This window comes from Martes martes (assembly GCF_963455335.1).
Source record: "Martes martes genome assembly, chromosome: 10".
Taxonomy (NCBI): Eukaryota; Metazoa; Chordata; class Mammalia; order Carnivora; family Mustelidae; genus Martes; species Martes martes.
This window is the reverse complement of record NC_137898.1, coordinates 16,557,731-16,583,354: the sequence shown is the minus strand read 5'-3', so window position 1 is coordinate 16,583,354 and position 25,624 is coordinate 16,557,731. Positions and strand designations below refer to the sequence as shown.

Sequence of the window (25,624 nt, the reverse complement as noted above, 5' to 3'; positions counted from 1 at the left end):
AGGATTTGTTTAATTTTTGTTTGTGTTTTTAGTAATACAATTTTTTTTTCTGAGACAAATAATACATATAATGAATTGCAGACCTTTTAAGAATATGGTTTGATGCATTTTAATAAATGTGCATAATCCCATAGCCAATAACAAATTCAAGATCTAGAATACTTTCATTAACTCAGAAAATTCTGTCATCCTTCTTTCCAGTTAAGTCTCTCAGATGCAACTATAGTCCTCATTTCTGTCACTCTGTCTTAGTATTGTCTATTCTATAGCTTCATGCAAATTCAGCCATGCATCTACTACTCATAGTGTATGGTCTCTTTTTTAAAGGATTTATCATACTGACATGTATATCATTACTCCATTGCATTCCTTAGCTGAATATTATTCTGTCTATTTTGTCAACTTCTTTCATTCAAGTGCAGTGTATTCGCCTTTAATGTGGTTATTCAATTTGGTGGAATAAGTTCATCTTATTCTAGTTTACTTTTCTCCCCCCTTTATACCTTATTTTATTTCTTTTCTACATTTTTCTGAGCTAACAGAATAGATGGAGTTTGCCTAATACTAAATTTTTGTCGTCTTCTTAACATCTTTTTAATAGTTGACTGTTTTTAGAGCAGTTTCAGGTTCACAGGAAAACTGAGCAGAAGCAATGGAGATCTCCTTCATCTCTTCTGATTACAAAATAGGCAGAGCGACTGAATAGAACTTTTCCCAAAGATACACAAATGGTCAACAAGTACAACAAAAGGTGCTCAAAACACTCATTCTCAGGGAAATGTATATCAAAATCATAATGACATATCACTTCACATCTGTTAGACTGACTATTATCGAGAACACAAGAGCTACGAAATGTTAAAGAGGATGTAGAGTAAAGGGATCCCATGTACCTTATTGAATGGTATGTAAATTTATACAGTCATTATGGAAAAGAATATAAAGGTTCCTCCAAGAAGTAAAAGGAGAACGACCATCCTTCAATCCTACCATTGGGTAGATATCCAAAGGATCAGAAATCATGACTGTGAAGGGCTGCCTGTGTTCCCAGGTTCACTGCATCATTATTCACAGTAGTCAAGGTGTGGGTACAACCTCATCCCTGACTGATGAATCAATACAGGAAATGTGAGACATATATTATTCAGACTTTAAATAGAGGAAAATTCTGCCATTTGCCATAACATAGATGGAGCTGAAGGACTTGATGTTAAGTGAAACAATGGGACACAGAAAGAGAAATACTGCATGAACTCACTTAAATGTGGAAATGATATAGTTCAATTCACAGAGGCAGAGAGTATAATGGTGGTTATCAGGGGCCAGGGATTGGGGGAAATGGAGAGACGATGGCCCAAGGGTGCAAGGACTCAGCTACATAGAAAGAATAAGTTCCAGACATCTAATATATAGTATGGTCACTATTGCTAACAACATAACAACACATAATGTATACTTGAAATTGCAGATGGGATTGATGTTAAATGAAATCTTCTTACACACACACACACACACACACACACACTGGTAACTATATAGAGAAGTCAGATGTGCTAACTAGGTTGTGGTGATCTTTACACATTGTATGTATATGAAAAAACCAAGTTGTACAACTGAAATGTATATAATTTTTGTATGTTAACATGTATATGTATATAATTTTTGTATATAATGTATATAATTTTTGTATGTTAACATGTCAACTTTAGGACACTAGTGTAGTCACTAAGCTTTGTAATATTCCCAAAAGCAAAAAGTAATGAGAACACTGAAAGCATGGTATTTCAATGTATTTATTTTAAAACAATCTTTGACAGGAGGAGACTATTGGTGTTGAAAAGGTTTTCCAGGTAAATAATGGGGAACAGCATTAAAACTGAAATGGAATCTTAAAGCAGTTACTAAGGATCTGGTACACTTGAATACACTGATATAAATGGATTTTATTTATTTATTATGTATGTATGTACATATGTAAGATGCAGGTATTTAAGTTTCTGTTTAAATGCCAGTTTGGTAATATACAGTGTAACAGGTGATACAAGTGTACAATTCAGTGAGTGTACTACTATATGCTCATCACATATCTAACCTGTTCTCCTACCATCAACCCTCGTAACCATCAGTTTGTTCTCTATACTTAAGAATCTGTTTGTTGATTTGACACCCTCTCTCTGTTTTATCCTATACTCATTTGTTTGGTTTCTTAATTTTCAGATGAGTGAAATCATAGGGTATTTATCTTTCTCTGACTGACTGCTTTTGCCTCGCATACTACTTTTTAGCTCCATCCTTGTCATGGGAAATGGCAAGATCTCACTTCCCATTCTTGTTGATAATTGAGTCACATGCCATTATATCTATCTAGCTAGCTACCTATCTATCATCTATCTATCATCATCTATCTATATATAGATATATATATAAACGCACCATATACCTAAATACACCCTATATTTTCCAATTCATCATTTGATGGACACTGCAGCTATTTTCACAATTTGGTTATTGCAGATGCTGCTGCTGTAACCCTTGGCATGCATGTATCCCTTTGAGTTAGTTTTTTGTATTCTCTGAAATGAATGAATTTTAGAAGTTCATGATACAACCCCTGGTATGCATCTATTCAAGGCATGGCTGTGAATCTGCTCTGCTCACTATGAGCATCAAATTCTTTTGGCAATTCTAACTTGACAATACACACTACCCCTTTAGTAATGAAGCACCAACAGAGAAAGAAAATGGCTTCTTGCTGCAAAAGTGAGTTCTCTCACACTCCATTAACTAGATACAAGGATACTGAGTATTTCTGAATGCCTCTCAAACTTTCTTTTATTCCACTGATACAACCCGATTGTAGATGGAATTATATTCATTTTTTTCCTTTAAGGTTGTTTCTACCTTTCTACTTTAATCTTGGAAAACATGTTGTATCTATGGTGTATTGTAAATTCTTATTTAGTCTTGATAGCATAAATGGTTTTACTCCTTTCCCTCTTAGAGTTGTAGAAGTCTCTTGCTGTAGCCCCTATTTAATAATCATAGAAATTATCTGAATATCATGAGGCTTTTGTAATATTACATTTAGAAAATCCCATCCATAATGCCTCTGTTACACTAATCATCAAAGGAAACATTAAGGCAATTATATAAGAAAAAATTACATATATTCATATATATATAGACTTTGGCCTTTGGTTCATTAGGATGAAACTTTTTTCAAGAAAAAGTAATGATATAATGAAAAGAACTTCTTGACTCACAGTTAGCTCCTTTGCTCTGAATGTGCTCAAGGGAAAGCAGGATTCCTTAATTGAAATGTGCTTTAAAAGAATTACAAGCCGGGACGCCTGGGTGGCTCAGTTGGTTAAGCAGCTACCTTCGGCTCAGGTCATGGTCCCAGCGTCCTGGGGTCGAGTCCCACATCGGGCTCCTTGCTCGGCAGGGAGCCTGCTTCTCCCTCTGCCTGCCACTCTGTCTGCTTGTGCTCACTCTCGCTCCTCCCTCTCTCTCTCTGACAAATAAATAAATCTTTAAAAAAAAAAAAAAAGAATTACAAGCCATAGAGATCAAGTTCGTTCTTTCTTTCTTTCTTTCTTTCTTTCTTTCTTTCTTTCTTTCTTTCTTTCTTTCTTCTTTCTTTCTTCTTTCTTCTTTCTTTATTTTTCTTTTTGGCTGTTTATTGTTTGAACAGTTGTGATTATATAAATATCTTTCTCTTTACCAAACCAGAGTGTAGACTGAGATGTGAGGAGTATTTCATAATCCATAGTGTCAGAGTTGAGCTCTCAGGTAAAGTAAGAATCAGGCTGGTATTATGAGGAAGTGTGAGGACAGAAGTACAGAAAAACTAAGGAAATCAGTTGTCTTTTTTAGAGTGCATCCAGCAAGTCAAGATATACACTATCATATTTGATATGTGTACAGGTTAAGTAATCAACCAAAGTCCTCAATTCATCTTCTGCTTTCTGAGTTAATTTTGATATGCCAGAGATTTCTCATGGCATTTTTCACTTCTGTATTCCTCAGGGTGTAGATGATTGGGTTGAGAAAAGGGGTCCCAATAGTATAAAATACAGTCACCATCTTGTCCATGGAGAAAGTGGTTGGGGGGCGTGTATATATGAATATACATGGAACAAAGGTTAAGATTACTACTGTGATGTGAGAAGTGCAAGTTGAGAGAGCTTTTTTCCTCCCTTCTGCACTGTGACTTCTCAAGGAATGCAAGATGACAATGTATGAGATCATCAGAATCACAAAAGTGCTGGAGCAAATGGCCCCACTGTTAGACACCAACAGTAGGTTGATCCTATAGGTGTCCATGCAAGCAAGTTTCAGCAAGGGTTGCAGATCACAGCAGTAATGATCAATCAAATTGGGTCCACAGAAAGGCAGTCTCAAGGCCAGGATAATCTGGGCTATAGAATGTATAAAAGATCCTACCCATGCAAGAATAATAAGGACGGTGCAGACCTGCCGTCTCATGATGGTTGGGTAATGTAAGGGCTTACAGATGGCCACATAACGATCAGCAGCCATGAGGATGAGCACAAAGACATCCATACAGCCAAATAAATGTAGGGCAAAGACTTGAGTCATGCACTCATTGTAAGATATGATTTTTTTTGCAGAGAGTGAATCCACAAGTAGTCTGGGGGCTGTGGACGTTGAGAAACAGGAATCAGCAAGGGACAAATGAAATAGGAAAAAGTACATGGGGCTCCCAAGTGTCCGGCCGAACTTGATGGTCACAATAATAAGCAAATTCCCTACCACAGTTCCCACATAAAAAATGAAGAAGATTACAAATACCATTTTCTGTCTCATGGGATTTTGGGTCAATCCTAACAGTATGAACTCAGTTACATTGTTGTTTTGTTGCATTATTTCAGGCAAAGCAGAGAAATAGAAGGTTAGAAATAATCTACAGATAAAAAGTATTATGATGACTACTCCATTTGAGATCAAACCATATGATCATGGATGTGTCAATTACCAATATTGAATCCCTTACCTTCTGTGCTGTTTTCTTCTGAATAAGGTGGTAATCATAATATTTACTCACCATCTATTCACCTGAGTGCTTACAGAAACAATGAAATATGTGATTAATAAAAATGTATGTGATTCTTCAGGCATAATATACATTAATCTGGGGGATTGGTATGAGATGGTATCTTTCTGAAGTGAAGGTCTCTCCTTAGTATACAGCAAGGATCTATTAGGACAGGATGTTGCCAAATAGAGAAAACTCATGCATGATTTACAAAATGTTCTTTCACACTATTTGAGCCTGGTAGTTCAGTTCTGAAGTCTCTTCTAATAAATATTGTGAACTATCAAGGAATGGTGTAGTAACTTTTGATAGTGTTTTCCATAAGGACTCCTAAAAGAGAGAGTGAGATGAGAGAGAGAACAAGAGAGAAACAAACAATATTTTAAGTGTGAACATTCAGTCATTTGGTCCAGTCCATTATGAAATTTATTTTAATCTGTCAGCTTGACTGTTTATTTCCTGTACTTTAACTCACAATAATTTCTAGCTGTTTAGAGTTTCAAATTCAGTTTCTATCATAATCATTTTACATTTTTTATATTATACTATATAAAGGATAACTTACTATTTTAAAAATATCCTCTTTGGTTGTTGAAAATACATCATAACGATGCTGCATTAAAAATAAAGCTTTTAAATACCCTCTCTTGGTAGATGGTTTATTAATCACCTTGGTATATTAGTGGTTCATAAGGTTCATAACAACTGTCTTCTGACATATGCTGCAGGGACAGCAAGTTTCCTAGAACCAGCGTAAGATTTAAATGTCCATGTCAGAGGGTGAGTCACTGTAGAGACAGTTCTGGACTCATGGCTCTTAACCACATCATGCCCCAATGACACTGCCAATCAGTATGATTTCCCTGCATTCTTAAGAGTTTGCCAGATATTCTCTTTGTCCAGCTCTTTGGCAAACAGGAATGAAAACTTGTATGTGGTCTCTAACAGTTAAATATTATAAAAAGATATTTATCTTTCTATCCATCCAACTACTTACTCATATATGCTGTATTGATCATTTATCTATCCATCTATCAACCATCTATCATCATCTATCTATCAAACTCTATCCATCCATACCTATTGATCTATCTATATAACAGAGATACAAACGGAGACATTTGTATAGTTCACATAACAGATATAAGAAAGGCTTACATTCAAAGGGAGCAACATAAGAGAGACAATTTTTATCTATTTACTGCTAAATGTATCAAATAGGAAAAAGTACATATTTATTAATAAGTACTAATAAAGCAAAATAAATATTTAGGAGAGTTTCCTATTGGTACCATCCAATAGTTTTCAGTCCCATCCAATAGTCACTTACCACCTAAAAGGCAAGCCTGCTCCATCCTAAGTAAAATAATTATCTCCATGGAGTACTTCCTTGGACACTCAAATACATATTATTTCTACCTGCTTATCTCTCCACCTGGTGCTGCTGGGCATTTCTATCATTCGGTCTTCTCAGTTTCCATTGTAATCTATGTCTAGAAAAAACCCTAAACTTTCTATCCTTCCACAAATGGCTTTTTTCGTGTTAGTTGCACACTGTGGCATTGATCAGATTAATTTTCTGTGAGTTAGATACACAGTTATGTTAATCCCTAACACAAATCCTAGCAGCTTTGATAAGAGTTTATGAGGTTAGGATGTTCAGTTCTTCTCCTTTCTTCTCAAGGAAATTTGGCTACTCTTTGCTCAGTTGGGAATTAAAAAAAAAAAAGTGTTTCTAAAATTCTGTCTGATCTCATTTGATGTCACTGAAGCTCAGGTTCTCATGTGCATGCCTGAAGACATTGGTCCTGGATGCATCCCACACTTTCTGAAATCATATCTCACATGCAATGTTGACTGAGAAATGCTTTCCTTTGCCTTTCCTGCAGTAGTATTTAAATATGAATGATACAAAATATTGGAGTCTGGGAAAGGTAATTCCCTGAAATCTCCCTTCCTTTTTTTTTTTTTTCCAGCCTTCCTTTGTAATTAAGAATTCTGAGCTAGAAGTAGTAAAGAACTTAATCCTCAATATGTATTAACAGGTTATGGGAAAAAAAGGTGATCTCTTCTTGAGATTAAACTGATTATTTGGGCCATAAAGGACGTCTTTTGGCTAGAATAAAAAAAAAAAAAAAACAGTGATTATCTAGTGATCTCATAGCCAGGACATGGTTCTTGATACCATTATCCAAGAAGATGAATAAAATTTCTTAAGTAAATGGCTGATTCTACATCTGGGGCAGGGAATGTACAAGATGAACTGGAGCATCTTGGAGTGATGGAAGGTAAGGAAGTGCTAACACACACATACACACACACACACACACACAGTGATGAGAATATGGCAAAGGGACACAAGAGCAATGGGAAGAGCCCCTGGTGACAAAAGCTGGAAAAAATTGAGGAACAAAATAAATGACACTGAATTGAAATGTAACTCATAGTTTAAATAATCCACAAGGTCATAATGAAACTAAACACTTAAATAAGTAAATAATTAATAGGGGAAAATAGACAAATCTCCCATAATAAAAGAATCCCTAATGATACTGTAGTTACTCTGCTCTCAAGGGATTGTAGGCTAATTCTCAGTCTCTTATTTTTAGAGTGTACACAAATGAGTTCCTTCCAAAGGACTCACTGCGGAGTAGGATGGAAGGAGTCATGTTAGAAATCAAGGTTAACATCAACAATGATGAGTCACATTGAAAGTATGTACCCACTGGCATCTGATGCAAATGGAACTTGGCCTCTGTGATCTTTCACCTAATAACCCATAACCCTGTCTGATCTTGAGTAAAATATCAAACAAATCCCAAGTGGAGGTTTTGATATAAAATGTCTTACTAGTTCTGCTCAAAACAGTCAAGTTCATCAAAAACAAGAACAGTTGAGCAGAATTATTGTGATATGCACTGCATTAGCTATAGCAATGTCGCATCATTATTGTACATACATCAAAGTAATAAAATGCTGTATGTTAATTGTACTTGAGATAAATAAGAGAATATCTAGAGAAACTCACTGTCTGGAGGTGCTGAAGAAGATATGTCAACCGAATATAATGTGGGATGCTGGATGAGATTCTGGAGAAGAAAAATGCCATTAGTGAAAGTAATCTGAATAAAATATGGTTGTTAGTTAAAAATAATGTGTTCCCATGAAGTTAATTACTTGTGAACCAATGTACTCTTCTATGTAAGATGGCAACAGAGGAAACTGAGCACAGAGCATGTGGGGAATCTCTTTTTCACCATTTCCCTGTTAATATAAAGCTGTTATAAAATATGAGGTTTTTTTTTAAACATAAATGGCTTATTTCACCTAATATGTCACCAAAGTGGATTTCTGTTGTAGCATGGCTCAGGATCCTTCCCTTTCTATGCCAAATAATATTTCACTGTATGTGTACCACATTTTGTTTGTTCATATTTTGATGGACACTTGGGTGGCTTATCTATTTTTATTTATATGTCTGTTGTTGATATGGACATGAGAGTACACATATCTCTTCCAATCCCTACTTCCAATGCTTTTGTTATGTACCTGGAGGTGGAAATTAGAGATCACTTGATCATTGTATTGTTAACTTTCTGGAATGTCATGCTGTCTTTCACAGTGGCTGCACCATTTTTATATTCTTATAAGCTGTATACACATACGTGTTTATTGATCTTGGGTATTTTCTCATCAGCTCATTGCCCATTTGTATATATATATATATATATATATATATATTTTGATAAATGTCTATTCAAGAGTTTTGTTTATATTGAGGTTTAGGAATTACGTAAGTTGCCTTTTCACTCTATTGATTGTAGCCTTGATGCATAGAAGTTTTTAACTTTGAGCTTATTCAATTTATTCATTTATTTTTTCTGTAAGCTTTTTTTGTGTGTCATATGGAAGAAGTCATTTCCTAACACAATGTCTTGAAGGTTTTATTCATTTATATTTTCTTCCAAATGTTTTACAGTTTTAGCTCTTACACTTAGGTTTTGATCCATTTTGAGTTTATTTTTTATATGGTGTAAGTTAAGCCCTACCTTTATTCTTTTGCATATGAATCTCTAGTTTTCCCAAACTATTTGTTGAAAAAAGCATCCTTTTACTATTAGACGATGTTGACACCCTTGTAGAAAGTCAGGTCACCATATAGGTGATGTTTTGTTTCTGGTACCTCCAGTCTATTCCATTTGTCTGGGTCCCTGGCTTAATGCCATTACCACATTGTTTTCATTACTATAGCATTATGATAAGCTTTAAATCGGGAGATGTGAGACCCACAACATTTTCTTTTTAATATTTTTTTTTCTTTTGACTAAAGATCTCTTGTGATTCCATATGAAACTGTCAGCTGATTTTTCTATATCCTCAAAAATTGCCATTGGAGTTTTGATATGGGTTGTATTGAAAGTGTGTTGTTTCTGAGATTATTGACTTCTAAACAATATTGAGTCTCCTGATCCATGAAAACATGACATCTTTCAGAGTATACACACAAACACACAAGCACACACACACTCACACATACACTCACAATGATTTGTGAGAAAGAATTTGTTTTTGTTTAGATGGAAATTGGAGAGTGCAAAATCTGCAGAGACAATCTCCTATTTTGAGTCTGAACAACAGAAACTGCTACAGGCCTATAAGAGTAGATGTCCCAGTTCAGGTCCACAGGCAGGAGCTCTGTACATCAGGAAGAGTTATTGTATCAGAGTGGAAGCTATCAGACGGGAAGAGCTAATGGTTCAGTTGGCAGGCTCTCAGGCAGGAGAATCCCCTCTTACTCATGGAGAATCCCCTCCATAATTTTCAGGCCTTATTTGGTTGATGAGGAACCACTTTAGTTAGAGCAATCTACTTTTTTCACTCTACCAATAAAAAAGTTAATATCACCCAGAAAAATCTTAGTCATCACCAAAAGCAGTAGTCAATTCAATATCTGAGTGTCCTGTGCTCTAGATGAGTTAACACATAAAATTAACCAGTCCATTAATTATCCGCACAGTGTGTGTGTGTGTGTGTGTGTGTGTGTGTGTGTGTGTAATCTCCATAAATCTTACCTAATCTCCAAATAAAGACTATACACGGTTATAATTCCACCTAACATTGTACAACTATCCTGCATGCAAAAAAAATGCACTAAAACCTCCACAAAAGGTCAAGGTAAAACTTTTGGGTGGTTTGTACTTTCCCCTTGATGTTTAGTTAGCTAAAACTATGATGGAAAATAAAAATACAAAAAGGTTATGACACAAATTCAATATATCTTTAGTTTCATGGTAAGGTAATAAGAAAGAGAAGGAAAAATTTTGCTCTCTATATATATATACATATATATCAAAATAAATAAAATAAAATAATAAAATAAATAAATAAAATAATTTAATTATTTTATTAATAAATAAAATAGTAAATAAAATAATTACCATCTTCAAATAATAAATAAAATAATTACCATCTTCAATTTTGTAACAGTCCCATGATTAATTTATAATTACTTTCTTCTATTATTCATTCTGTATTCAATGTGCCTTCAGCAAACAGGAAAGCTGGTTGTGTTTCTTTAGCTGGTAGGGTGACACAAACCTTCATTCTTCAAGTGTCTGGTCCATTAGTAGTCCTGACTTGATTGGGCTGTTTTAGTTTTCCTTTGACCTTGATCACAGAGTATGGCGATACTAAATGTGATCCTATGGATCTCCTGTGTTCCAGATGTACTCTTCCTTACCTCCACTGTGCAGTAGTAGTCCAATTTCCCCTTGGTTGCCAGGATCAGTCACCCCAGCCAGCACAACAACTTACTCCTTTGCCTTTAGATTCAAAGACATGAGCTATCCAAAGTGGTCAGACAGCAGTACTAATACTCTGTTCAACAGAGTTGTTGTGTCTCTTGCTGAAAACATTTCTCCCATTGGAATGAAGACTTTGAAGCAAGAAGAGCGTAAGTAAAAGGGAATAGGAAGCAAAAAACTTGATAGTGGGTCACTAGTGTTAATAATGTGTGGTGCTTCACCCATTTCTACCTTTTTTTTTTAAGATTTTATTTATTATTTGACAGAGAAAGATACAGTGAGTGAGAGAGGGAACACAAGTAGGGGGAGTGGGAGAGGAAGAAGCAGGCTTCCCGCTGAGCTGGGAGCCTGATGCAGGGCTTGATCCCAGGACCCTGGGATCATGACCTGAGCTGAAGGCAGATGCTTAACAAGTGAGCCACCCAGGTGCCCCCCATTTCTACCCTTTGATTAGAGGTCTGGGTATGGGAGTTCAACAACATATCATGGATGCTGATTCAGAGCATCTAGGGCCTTCCTGAGAAGTGAGGCCCCTTGTTTCAACTCTGGGAGTATTGCTACCTGGGTTGTACAATAACTAATCCTGCAGAAGGTTGTTCCACCATTTTAGGAGACTAATTGCTTCAAAAGGGTGGGAGATATGGTAAGACCAGTGAATTCCACGAGCTTGGGCCCATTATGGCACTTGATTTGGCATGAACTAAGATTGGTGATCAGAAGCAATGCTGTGTGAAATGCTATGAATGTGGTTAAAAAGTTCTCTAAGTTCTCAATTGTAGTTTTGGCAGAAACATTACATGCAGGGAATGCAAATCCATATCCAAAGGATGTGTCTATAGGGCAGTAAGAACAAATCACCACCCTCCAACGATGGAAGGAGTCCAATGTAATTAACCTGTACCCAGGCTGATCATGCCAAGGAATGCTGCCATATGGGGACTTCAGGTTGCTTCTGCTGCTGAAAGATTTGGCACTCAGCCATGGTCATGCCCAGGGTAACTTTGGTGGTTGAAATTTCATGCTGTAGGGGTCATGTACATCCTCCATCTCTGCCACCATGACCACTGTGTACATGCACCCATTGAGCTGTGATGGGAGTGGATAGTGAAAGAGGCAACTGGTATGCACAAAATGGATTATCTTACCCACTTGTATATTAAAATTGTCCTCTGAAGGTCATTCCTTGGTGAGCATTCACAAGGGACAAAGATACTTGTGTGTTTTTACTTATTCAGAGAGCTATGTAAACATGCTTCTTCCTCACATGTTCTTATTACAAATTTTCCATTTTCTTTTCCCAAGTCCCTGATTATTCAGCCAATCCTTTGGCCAAAACCCAGGAATTGGTACAATTTCTACATCAGGCCATTTTTCCTTCTAAGAAAGAAGAAAACACCATGTGCATCACTTCAAGTTCTACCAATTGAAAGAAATTCCCTTCACCACTGACCTTCATGGATTTTCCAGAATGTGGCTGTAGTGCTGCATCTAATTTCTTTTGAGCTGCACCTACATATTACTGCAGAATTTTCTGTGTACTATGTCCATGTCTTTTTTTCTCTTACAGTTCGTCATAGTGAACCCCTTGCATGGCTTTGGGTGAGGGATGGGGAGGGTTGGGGAGAAGGCAAGGGGAGAAGGCAGTATAGCAAAATTGGGAGGGGCACCTGGGTGGCTCAGTGGGTTAAGCCTCTGCCTTCGGCTCAGGTCATGATCCCATAGTCCTGGGATCCAGCCCCGCATCTGGCTCTCTGTTCAGCAGGGAGTCTGCTTCCCCCCCACCACTACCCCTCTTCTGCCTGCCTCTCTGCCTACTTGTGATTTCTGTCAAATAAATAAATAAATAAAATCTTTTAATAATTGGGGAATGTGATCATTTGGACACTTCATGTAAGTTTTTCTTCAGTTCTGGCTTGGAATAGGTCACTTATACAGTAGTCCCTCCATATGTGTGTGGTGGGGGAGAGATGTGTTTCAAAACCCCCCAGTGGATGTCTGAAACAATAAATAGTACTGAACTCATTATGTAATATTTTTTCATACATGTATATCTAGCATAAAGTTTAATTTATAAGTTAGGTACAATAAGATATTAACAACAATAATAATGAAGTAGAAAACTTACAACAATGTGCTGTAAAAAAAGTTATCTGAACATGGTCTCTCTCAAAATATCTGAGTGTACTGTACTCACCCTTCTTCTTTTGAATATGTGAGATGATAAATTGTCAGTTGTGAAAAAATGCATGGGAACCTTCCAAAGTGTACCCATGTAAACAGTCAGCCTGATGGGGAGGTTTTCCAGGAAATGACTTTGCAGAAGAAATAAATCACCACAAAACAAACTTCTTCAACCTCTAGGTTCTGAGAAAGAGCCCAGGAAATGAATTCAGTTTCATTGTTCATTTTTCTCATGGAATAAATCTAGTACACCAAGTTCCCAAAGATAATGAAAATATCTGAAAGAAAAACATCACAAGGAAAAACAACATTTATTTCTCACTCAAAATAAATGGAGAATGATAGTAGTTGGAAAAGGAAAAATGAGTACTCACTGTTGCTTGGCATGAATATTTAGAGAAATTGAGGTGTACATATTTTGATCACCTTACCCCCATTTTTAGAGCATTCATTCACATTATATGAGGAAACAAAGTCCAGAGACATAAACCAATTCTCTAAGTCACACATCTAACCATGAAACCCAGGGTTTTTTTAAGGTGTATTTTTTTTTTCATTTGCTTGTTTTTAGGTATTTAGTAATTCTCATTCTGTCTCAGACAGCCAACTAATTTTGAATCAATTAAGAGTTAGAGGATATGGTAATGTTCATATACGTGGAAAAGGTCATCTTATTTTTGTCATGGATTAAAAACATGTCCCAGTATTTTCCCTTCTGAATACTGCCATGAGTGTTCAAGTAGTTGAGTGTGGGTGATCTCCACAGGATCTTCTTAGAAGACTATGATCTTTAAGTACATGAATTTATGGTCCCTTATTTGATATCAAGCTCTTGTCAAAAGGTGGTGGGTATAGTTCAAAAGACAAAACTTATACACATCTCCTTCTGAGACCATGGTGTTATAATTTTAGATAAATCGTTTAGCTTCAAGGGGCTTCTGTCATCCCATTTGTGAAATTAGAAAATCAGTTTTATTATTGATATCACATGAGCAGTTACTTGTACTATCAAATTAAGTCCATTCTTTCAGCCTGGGATAGCAATGAATCTCCTATGAAGAGGCAGAGATAAAAGTAGATAAGGCAATGAAAGGAAATGCTGTAGACACATCAAGACCTGTTGGATTTGAAAGAAGGGGAAGCGAAATCTAAGGCAATTTCTTGTCTTCACTCTCAGTGTTTGAGAATTTTCTAGGAAGTACTTTTAAACACCTGTCTGTTAACTAAAAAAATAAAATAAAGTTACAGGAAAAAAAAAGAAAGAAAAGAAAAGGAAGGACTCTGCTCTTAATCTCATTAATTTCTTCATTGCCCTTTTAAATGTTCAGATCTTATGGTAGTTTATATTATTATCCCACTCAGGATGTATTAGATATTTCAAAGAGGTCATCATTGGAAATGCTTTAAATGGATTTAGGAAGAAGGCAGTATCAGATGCATCTTCAGTACTGGGACATTAGGTGGTCTAGTGAGGCCACCCGAATGTATGTGTGGAAATGTGTATGTGCATTTTTTTTTTAATGGTGATGCACTTTTTTTTTCACTTAAAAAAAATTCTTTACAGCATAACAGAATTCATTGTTTATGCACCACACCCAGTGCTCCATGCAATACGTGCCCTCCATAATACCCACCACCTGACTCTCCCAAACTCCCACCCACCGCCCCTTCAAAACCCTCAGATTGTGCAATAGTTTTGATTTAAACATAAAATTTCTTACTCTAACTGAGCCACAGATGTAAATGATTCCTCTAGTGGTAGGTTAGGATGGCATTGCACAGTGTCTTAGACCATCGTTAGGAATTCTGTCTTTCTGAGGACACATCTCCTCCAGGTCTGTCTTGTATAGCACATATAGTTTCTACTCTACTCTCTGCTCTCAGCTGTCACTTTGCCCCAACATTGTGCCTGGCTTTTTCTGCTTTTGAGAAACTGCAAGGCTTTGTTTCCTTAGATCTGTGTATTATGGCTAATAGAGTAGTCATTACTAGTGTGTCTTCTCCTATATGGGATGAAACAGTGTTAATATCAATGGTAAAATCATAATAGTAACAATAATTCAGGTTTACACTCAAGAATACACCCTGTTTCTACATGTTCATTCTGCTTTGTTTGTTTCTTCCTTTGACTACCTTCACCATTTCATCCACTCTTCTTATCCCCCACTGTGGTAACCACCAATACGTTCTGTGTACCTTTGAGTTCAGTTTTTTGATAGAATTTTTTTCTGATTTCCCATGTTAATGAGATCTTACAGTATTTGTCTTTCTGTTTGATTTATTTAGCATAATTCCCATAATGATCCATCCATGTTGTCACAAATGGCAAGACTCAAAAGGAGAACAATTTCTAATTTTTATGAAGGCAGACCTTGGGGGTTGTTCAGTTGGAGCTGGACCAGGGAGGATCTCCTGGCACTAATGTTTAGTCCTCACCTACACCCCTCATCTTCATTTGGGGCTTTGTGCTATGCTCCTCAAGCACCTGGAGCATGGACTTCTCCAGAAGTCCATAGAAATTTTGCCTTTAGTGGGCAGCATTGTGCTCTGTGCTTGGCTGCTGAAGCACATGTCCTGGGTCTAATTCATAAGACACCATTTTTTAGATTAGAAACAGATGGCCTTTTCTTATGTCACATGCTATTTATTTCCCAATAATAAAATTTCTATGAGCCATTCTGTATGAATGATACAAACTAAATTTTCAAATATGAATTTGGGCATTTAAAATTTTAATCAGACTAGAGATCCAAGTCACTGTGATACAGTAATTTTAATAGAATATTTATATATTTTCTGTTCATGGGAAATAGATTTTTAATAATGGTTGCTGTATGGACTTTTATTCTGTACAAATGACTGCTAGATTAAACATTTATGTGTTTTTAACAGCTTTATAGCATTATATTTCTCATACTATACAATTCACTTATTTAAAATATATAATGTATTTTTTTTTTTTTTTTTTTAGTATGGAAGGCTGTGAATCAACATTATCTGGTTTTACATGTTTGCCACTCTAATAAGAAACTCCACTGGTGTTATACTCAAATAATGAATCATGGAACACTACATCAAAAAAAAACTAATGATGTACTATATGGTGACTAACATAATAAAAAAATATAAAAAATAAAATAAATAAAATAAAATAAAATAAAAAGAACCTTATACCTGATTTAGTCACTTCTCATTCCTCTCCATCATCATCACCAGCAGTCCTAGGCAAATATAACCTACTTTCTGTTTTTTTCTTTTTCTTTTCCTTTCTCTTTTTTTTCTTTTTCTCTTCCTTTCTCTCTCTGTCTCTCTTTGTCTCTCTCTCTCTCTTTTTTTTTTTTTTTTAAGAGAATTCGAGAATGAATTCCAGAGCATTGGTGGCAGGGGGCAGAGGGAAAATGTGAGTGTCTTAGGCAGAGTCCATGCTAAATGCAGAGCCCAATGTAATCCTCAATCCAAGACACTGAGATCATGATCTGAGATGAAATCAAGAGCCCAAGATTGAACAGTCTGAGCCACCAAGGGGCCCCCAAATCTACTTTCTTTCACTATAGATTAGCTTCTCTAATATTTCGTAAAAAAAGGAATTATACATTATGTTTCTTTTTTAACTTCTTTCTTTTTTTTAACCCTTCGAGGAGGTGTCACATTGTTTTCCAAAGTGGTTGCACCATTTAACATTGCCACCAGCAACTTATGAGAATCCCAATTTCTCCACTACCTCACTAAAACTAGCTACTGTCTGTTTTTTTGTTTTGCCTTTTTTTTTTAATATTCTAGATATCTTGTTGTGTGGAAAGTTAATTTCATTATGGCTGAGGTTTGTGTTTCCTGTTATCTAAAGGGGTTAAACTTCTTTTCATGTCCGTTGGCCATTTGTGTATTTTTGTGGAGATATGCTTCTTGACATATATTGCCAATTTTAAGTTGGTTTTTCTTTAACTAATTAATTGGTATTGTTAAGTTCTCCATAGAACTTAATATGTCTGAAAACAAGTTCTTTTTCAGATAAATGATTTGCAAGTATTTTCTCCCAATATGTGTGTTGGCTTAATACTTCGTTGATGACATAATTTTCAGTACATTTTTTTTTTTCATTTTGATGAAATCTAAAGCACTGTTCTGCCTTTTTTCCTAGATTTGATAGGGATTTTTTTACATATATTGATAAGGTTTCGTTTGCTTTTTTGTTTGTTTTTGTTTTTTAGTTATACAATTCTTTCTTTGAGACAAATATTAAATGTAATGAATTTCAGACATTTTAAGTATATGGTTTAATGAGTTTTAATAAATGTATATATTCACATAGCCATTAATAAATTCAAGATCTAGAACACTTGCATTAACTCAGAAAATTCTGTCATGCTCTTTTCCAGTTAAGTCCCTCAGATGCAACTATTATCCTCATTTCTACCACTTTGTCTTAGTATTTTCTATTCTATAGCTTCATGCAAATTCAACCACACATCTACTCATAGTGGATGGTCTCTTTCTTCCAGGATTTATTATACTGACAAGTTTATCATTAGTCCATTACTTTTCTTAGCTGAAGATTATTCTGTTTATTCTGTCAACTTCTTTCTTTAAAGTTCAGTGTATTTGCCTTTAATGAGATTATTCAATTTGGGGAATAAGTTCATCTTATTGTATTCTACTTTTCTGTCCCTTTATAACTTATTTTATTTCTTTTCTATATTTTTCTGAGCTAATAGAATAGATGTAATTTGCCTAATATTAAATTTTTGTCTTCTTCTTAACATCTTTTTAATAATAGACAATTTTTTTAATATTATATTTATTTATTTGACAGAGAGAGAGAGATCACAAGCAGGCAGAGAGGCAGGCAGAGAGAGAGGGGGACACAGGCTCCCCACTGAGCACAGAGCCTGTTGTGGGACTCGATCCCATGACTCTGAGATCATGACCTGAAGTTAAGGAAGTGGCTTAACCCACTGAGCCACCCAGGTGCCCCAATAATGTAATATTTTTAGAGCAGTTTCAGGTTCACAGGAAAACTGAACAGAAGCAATGGAGATCTCCTTCATCTCTTCTGATTACAAAATAGGCAGAGGGACCAAATAGAACTTTTCCCAAAGATACACAAATGGTCAACAAGTACAACAAAAGGTGCTCAAAACACTCATTCTCAGGGAAATGTATATCAAAATCATAATGACATATCACTTCACATCTGTTAGACTGACTATTATCAAGAACATAAGAGATACGGAATGTTAAAGAGGATGTAGAGTAAAGGGATCCCATGTACCTTATTGAATGGTATGTAAATTTATACAGTCATTATGGAAAAGGATATAAAGGTTCCTCCAAGAAGTAAAAGGAGAACGACCATCCTTCAATCCTACCATTGGGTAGATATCCAAAGGATCAGAAATCATGACTGTGAAGGGCTGCCTGTGTTCCCAGGTTCACTGCATCATTATTCACAGTAGCCAAGGTGTGGGTACAACCTCATCCCTGACTGATGAATCAATACAGGAAATGCAAGACATATATTATTCAGACTTTAAGTAGAGGAAAATTCTGCCCTTTGCCATAACATAGATGGAGCTGAAGGACTTGATGTTAAGTGAAACAATGGGACACAGAAAGAGAAATACTGCATGAACTCACTTAAGTGTGGAAATGATATAGTTCAATTCACAGAGGCAGAGAGTATAATGGTGGTTATCAGGGGCCAGGGATTGGGGGAAATGGAGAGACGATGGCCCAAGGGTGCAAGGACTCAGCTACATAGAAAGAATAAGTTCCAGACATCTAATATATAGTATGGTCACTATTGCTAACAACATAACAACACATAATGTATACTTGAAATTGCAGATGGGATTGATGTTAAATGAAATCTTCTTACACACACACACACACACACACACACTGGTAACTATATAGAGAAGTCAGATGTGCTAATTAGGTTGTGGTGATCTTTACACATTGTATGTATATGAAAAAACCAAGTTGTACAACTGAAATATGTATATAATTTTTGTATGTTAACATGTCAACTTTAGGACACTAGTGTAGTCACTAAGCTTTGTAATATTCCCAAAAGCAAAAAGTAATGAGAACACTGAAAGCATGGTATTTCAATGTATTTATTTTAAAACAATCTTTGACAGGAGGAGACTATTGGTGTTGAAAAGGTTTTCCAGGTAAATAATGGGGAACAGCATTAAAACTGAAATGGAATCTTAAAGCAGTTACTAAGGATCTGGTACACTTGAATACACTGATATAAATGGATTTTATTTATTTATTATGTATGTATGTACATATGTAAGATGCAGGTATTTAAGTTTCTGTTTAAATGCCAGTTTGGTAATATACAGTGTAACAGGTGATACAAGTGTACAATTCAGTGAGTGTACTACTATATGCTCATCACATATCTAACCTGTTCTCCTACCATCAACCCTCGTAACCATCAGTTTGTTCTCTATACTTAAGAATCTGTTTGTTGATTTGACACCCTCTCTCTGTTTTATCCTATACTCATTTGTTTGGTTTCTTAATTTTCAGATGAGTGAAATCATAGGGTATTTATCTTTCTCTGACTGACTGCTTTTGCCTCGCATACTACTTTCTAGCTCCATCCTTGTCATGGGAAATGGCAAGATCTCACTTCCCATTCTTGTTGATAATTGAGTCACATGCCATTATATCTATCTAGCTAGCTACCTATCTATCATCTATCTATCATCATCTATCTATATATAGATATATATATAAACGCACCATATACCTAAATACACCCTATATTTTCCAATTCATCATTTGATGGACACTGCAGCTATTTCCACAATTTGGTTATTGCAGATGCTGCTGCTGTAACCCTTGGCATGCATGTATCCCTTTGAGTTAGTTTTTTGTATTCTCTGAAATGAATGAATTTTAGAAGTTCATGATACAACCCCTGGTATGCATCTATTCAAGGCATGGCTGTGAATCTGCTCTGCTCACTATGAGCATCAAATTCTTTTGGCAATTCTAACTTGACAATACACACTACCCCTTTAGTAATGAAGCACCAACAGAGAAAGAAAATGGCTTCTTGCTGCAAAAGTGAGTTCTCTCACACTCCATTAACTAGACACAAGGATACTGAGTATTTCTGAATGCCTCTCAAACTTTCTTTTATTCCATTGATACAACCCGATTATAGATGGAATTATATTCATTTTTTTCCTTTAAGGTTGTTTCTACCTTTCTGTACTTTAATCTTGGAAAACATGTTGTATCTATGGTGTATTGTAAATTCTTATTTAGTCTTGATAGCATAAATTGTTTTACTTCTTTCTCTCTTAGAGTTGTAGAAGTCTCTTGCTGTAGCCCCTATTTAATAATCATAGAAATTATCTGAATATCATGAGGCCTTTGTAATATTACATTTAGAAAATCCCATCCATAATGCCTCTGTTACACTAATAGTTAAAGGAAACATTAAAGCAATTATATAAGAGAAAATTACATAGATAGGTAGATAGATAGATAGATAGATAGATAGATAGATAGCTTTTTGGCTTTTGGTTCACTAAGATGAAATTTTTTTCAAGATAATCTAATGATATAATGAAAAAAAGAACTTCTTAACTCACAGTTAGCTCCTTTGCTCTGAATGTGCTCAAGGAAAAGCAGGATTCCTTAATTGAAATGTGCCTTAGAGAGAATTACAATTCATGAAGAACAGGTCTTTCTGCCTGCCTGCCAGCGTGCCTTCATGACTTTGTTCGTTCCTTCCTTCTTTCCTTCCTTCCTTCCTTTCTTCCTTGCTTTCTGGCTGTTTATTGTTTGAACAGTTGTGATTGTATAAATATCTTTCTCTTTACCAAACCAGAGTGTAGACTGAGATGTGAGGAGTATTTCATAATCCATAGTGTCAGAGTTGAGCTCTCAGGAAAATAAGAACCAGGCTGGCATTATGAGGGAAGCTACTAGTTTGTGCACAGAAGTACAAAATAAAAAGTAAGGAAATCAGTTGCCTTTTTTAGAGTGCATCCAGCAAGCCAAGATATACACTATCATATTTGATATGTGTACAGGTTCAGTAATCAACCAAAGATCTCAATTCATCTTTTGCTTTCTGAGGCAATTTTGATATGCCAGAGCTTTCTCATGGCATTTTTCACTTCTGCATTTCTCAGGGTGTAGATGATTGGGTTGAGAAAAGGGGTCCCAATAGTATAAAATACAGCCACCATCTTGTCCATGGGGAAAGTGGTTGGGGGGCGTGTATATATGAATATACATGGACCAAAGAATAAGATTACTACTATGATGTGAGAAGTGCAAGTCGAGAGAGCTTTTTTCCTCCCTTCTCCACTGTGATTTCTCAAGGAATGCAAGATGACAACGTATGAGATCATCAGAATCACAAAACTGCTTGAGCAAATGGCCCCACTGTTAGACACCAACAGTAGGTTGATCCTATAGGTGTCCATGCAAGCAAGTTTCAGCAAGGGTTGCAGATCACAGCAGTAATGATCAATCAAATTGGGTCCACAGAAAGGCAGTCTCAAGGCCAGGATAATCTGGGCTATAGAATGGATAAAAGATCCTATCCATGCAAGAATAATAAGGACGGTGCAGACCTGCCGTCTCATGATGGTTGGGTAATGTAAGGGCTTACAGATGGCCACATAACGATCAGCAGCCATGAGGATGAGCACAAAGATCTCCATACAGCCAAATAAATGTAGGGCAAAGACTTGAGTCATGCACTCATTGTAAGATATGATTTTTTTTGCGGAGAGTGAATCCACAAGTAGTCTGGGGGCTATGGACGTTGAGAAACAGGAATCAGCAAGGGACAAATGAAATAGGAAAAAGTACATGGGGCTCCCAAGTGTCCGGCTGAACTTGATGGTCACAATAATAAGCAAATTCCCTACCACAGTTCCCACATAAAAAATGAAGAAGATTACAAATACCATTTTCTGTCTCTTGGGATTTTGGGTCAATCCTAACAGTATGAACTCAGTTACGGTGTTATTTTGTTGCATAATTTCAGACAAAGTGGAGAAATGGAAGGTTAGAAATAATCTACTGACAAAAAAGTATTATGAAATGACTACTCCATTTGTTGAGCAAATCCATATACTCATGGACGTGCCAATTACCGGTTTGTAATCCCTTACCTTCTGTGTTGTTTTCTTCTGAATCAGGTGGGAATCATAATATATATTGAAAATCTATTCACCTGAGTGCTTATGGAAGCAGTGAAATATATCAATAATAAAAGAGTATGTGATTCCTCAGGCATAAAAAACATTAATTTAGGGATTGATATGAGACGGTTTCTTTCTGAAGTGAAGGTCTTTCTTTAGTTTACAGCAAGGACCTATTAGGACAGGATGTTGCCAAATGGAGAAAACTCATGCATGATTTACATAATGCTCTTTCATACTATTTGAGCTTCGTAGTTCAGTTGTGAAGTATCTTATAGTAAGTATTCTGAACAATCAAGGAATGATGTAGAAACTTTAGATAGTGTTTTCCATAATGACACCTAAAAGAGAGATAGAGAAGAGAGAAAGAGAGAGAGAGAGAACAAGAGAGAAACAAACAATATTTTAGCTGTGAACATTCAGTCATTTGGTCCAGTCCATCATTAAATTTATTTTAATCTGTCAGCTGGACTGTTTATTTCCTGTACTTTAACTCACAATAATTTCTAGTTGTTTAGAATTTTAAAATCAGTTTCTATTAAAAACTTTTTACATTTTTTTATATTGTATTATGTTGTCCAAAGTTACATTCTTCACTTTGTTCCTATCTTAATGGGTCTTTCAGGATATATTTTTTAAGACACAAAGAGTGACTGAGACTAAAATGAAGGATAGAGAACACTTGGCATGAATCAAAACAGTTTTTTTTTTCTCAAATTACATGTTATTTTAAGTACCAGGTATTAGAAAATGAGTTAAGGAAGCTCCAAGTCATAGCTGAATCTTTTCAATAGAATTTCTGGAATCTATTTCCTGGAGTATCCCTTACCCTGGCTTCAGTAAGAGGAGATAGAAACAAGAAGGGAACTAATATTTATTTATATATACTAAACATTGGAATAAACCTTCACCATCTTATTTACCTACATTTTCCAAATAGTACCACGATAAAATGCTTAAGTGCCAAGGCATTTAAGTATATTTACATCAGGTATTACAGAGAAAAGCATAATTTTGTCATATATAAATGGATTTCAGAGATCAATCTTTAAAAACACAATGAATAGGGTGCCTGAGTTTCTCACTCATTTTTGTCCCACCCTTGGTTTTCACTCGGGTTGTGATCTCAGGGTTGTGTAATTGTAATGGATCTGGGCTCCATGTTGGGCATAGGAGCAGCTTAAGATTCTATCTCACCCTCTCCCTCTGCTTCTTTCCCTGTTCAGGATCTCTCTTTCTGTCTAAATAAATACAAAAAATCTTTAAAAAAAATGAAAATGAAAATGGCCAAAAAGCTGATTCCAAAAGAAACTCTTCTTATTAAACATAGTTTGAAAAGATTATCAATTTCATTCATGGAAAAATACATTCAATTTAAATTCCAGTCATATATCCTTTCACCTATCATATTAATAAAGTGACCTTTTTGATATATGTATTTTAACAAACACAGATGAAAATGATGTAGGAAACAATTAATCCCATACATTCTTGGTAGGAGTTTAAGGGTATGCAATCTCTCAGGGAGTGATTTTCAGCATTGATATTTCAATGTCACATAGACACAGGTATAACATTTCCATTTGCTGCAAGTAATCTCACTCAGAGGCACAAAGACAATCACAGCAGTCCTTTCCATGTTGGCAAAAGGTCAGAGACCACTTCAATGCCCATAAGAAGGAAGCTAAATGAATCAGGGATGGTATTTTATGTGATCATAAAAAAAAGGAGGTGTATATATATTCAATGTTTTTAAATATATGTTCAAAAGTGATAGAGTTCTGAACTGTATGCTAAGGATGGTATTATTTCCAATAACTCTAGAATAATATATATCACACACACACACGGACTCATACACATTAGTTTTATTTAAGAGAGCATGGGGATAGCATATATTTGTGTCCTCAGGGTATGGAAATTGCATTCTTGGAATCAAAGTTAGGTGGATTACTTACTTTTTAAAAATACCCCCTTTGGTTGTTGAAAATACATCCTAATGATGCTGCATTAAAAGTAAAGCTTTTATATATCTTCTCTTAGTAGATGGCTTATTAATCATCTTGGTATATTAGTGGTTCGTAACAACTGTCTTCTGACAATGGCTGCAGGGACAGCAAGATTCCTAGGATCAGAGTAAGATTTAAATGTCTGTGTCAGAGGGTGAGTCACTGTACAGACAGTTCTGGACTCATGGCTTTTAACCACATCATACCCCAACCACACTGCCAATCAGTATGATTTCCCTGCACTCTTAGGAGTTTGCCAGATATGCTCTTTGTCCAACGCTTCAGCAAACAGGAATGAAAACTTGTCTGTGGTTTCTAACAGTTAATATTATAAAAAGGGATCTATCTCTCTATCCACCCAACTATGTACTGAAATATGCTGTATTTATCATCTATCTATCCATCTGTCAACCATCTATCTTCATCTATCTATCATCCTTATCCATTCAGATCTATTGATCTATCTATATAATAGAGATACAGACTGAGACATTTGTATAGTTCACATAGTAATGGATATAAGAGAGGCTTACATTCAAAGGAAGCAACATAAGAGAGACAATTTTTATCTGTTTACTGCTAAATTTATCATCTAGAAAGAAAGTAAATATTTATTAATAAGTATTAATAAAGTGAATGAAAGATTTAGGGGAGTTTCAAATTGATACATCCCAATAGTTTTAAGTCCCATCCAATACTCACTTACCACCTAAAAGGCAAGCCTGCTCCATCCCAAGTAAAATCATTATCTCCATGGAGCACTTCCTTGGACACTCAAATACATTTTATTTCTATTTGCTTATGTCTCCACCAGGAGCTGCTGGGTATTTCTATCACTTGTTGTTCTCAGTTTCCATTGTAATCTATGTCTAGAAAACCCCCTAAACTTTTTATTCTTCCACAAATGGCTTTTATGTGTCAGATGCACACTGTGACATTGAACAGACTAATTTTCTGTGAGTTAGATACACAGTTATGTTAATCCCTAACACAAATCCTAGCAGCTTTGATAAGGTTTACCTGAAGGTTAGGATGTTCAGTTCTTCTCCTTTCTTCTCAAGGTAATTTGGCTACTCTTTGCTCAAATAAGAATTTAAAAAAAGAAAGCGTTTCTAAAATTCTGTCGGATCTCATTTGATGTCACTGAAGCTCAGGTTCTCACCTGCATGCCTGAAGAAGTTGGTCTTGAATGCATCCCACACTTTCTGAAATCAAATCTCACATGGAATGTTGACTGGGAAATGCTCCCCTTTTGCTTTTCTTGCAGTAGTATTTAAACATGAATGATACAAAATATAGGAGTCTGGGGAAGGTAATTCCCTGAAGTGCCAGTTCATTTTTTCCCCTTTCCCCCCCTTCCTTTTTAATTAAGAATCCTGAGCTAGA

General features: G+C 35.7%; 2 protein-coding genes across 2 annotated transcripts; both read right to left on the bottom strand.

Annotated features, from left to right (window-relative positions):
• Positions 1 to 3,954: 3,954 nt before the first annotated feature.
• On the bottom strand, positions 3,955 to 4,887 carry LOC308351583 (olfactory receptor 4C11-like; the record flags this gene model as incomplete). The annotated part of the gene is made up of 1 exon (XM_080817383.1): positions 3,955 to 4,887. One exon carries the CDS (start codon positions 4,885 to 4,887, stop codon positions 3,955 to 3,957), a length of 933 nt encoding a protein of 310 aa, XP_080673509.1.
• Positions 4,888 to 21,131: 16,244 nt separating this feature from the next.
• LOC308351590 (olfactory receptor 4C11) lies at positions 21,132 to 22,064 on the bottom strand (the record flags this gene model as incomplete). The annotated part of the gene is made up of 1 exon (XM_080817390.1): positions 21,132 to 22,064. The coding sequence occupies one exon, from the start codon at positions 22,062 to 22,064 to the stop codon at positions 21,132 to 21,134; it is 933 nt and encodes a 310-aa protein (XP_080673516.1).
• Positions 22,065 to 25,624: the final 3,560 nt, after the last annotated feature.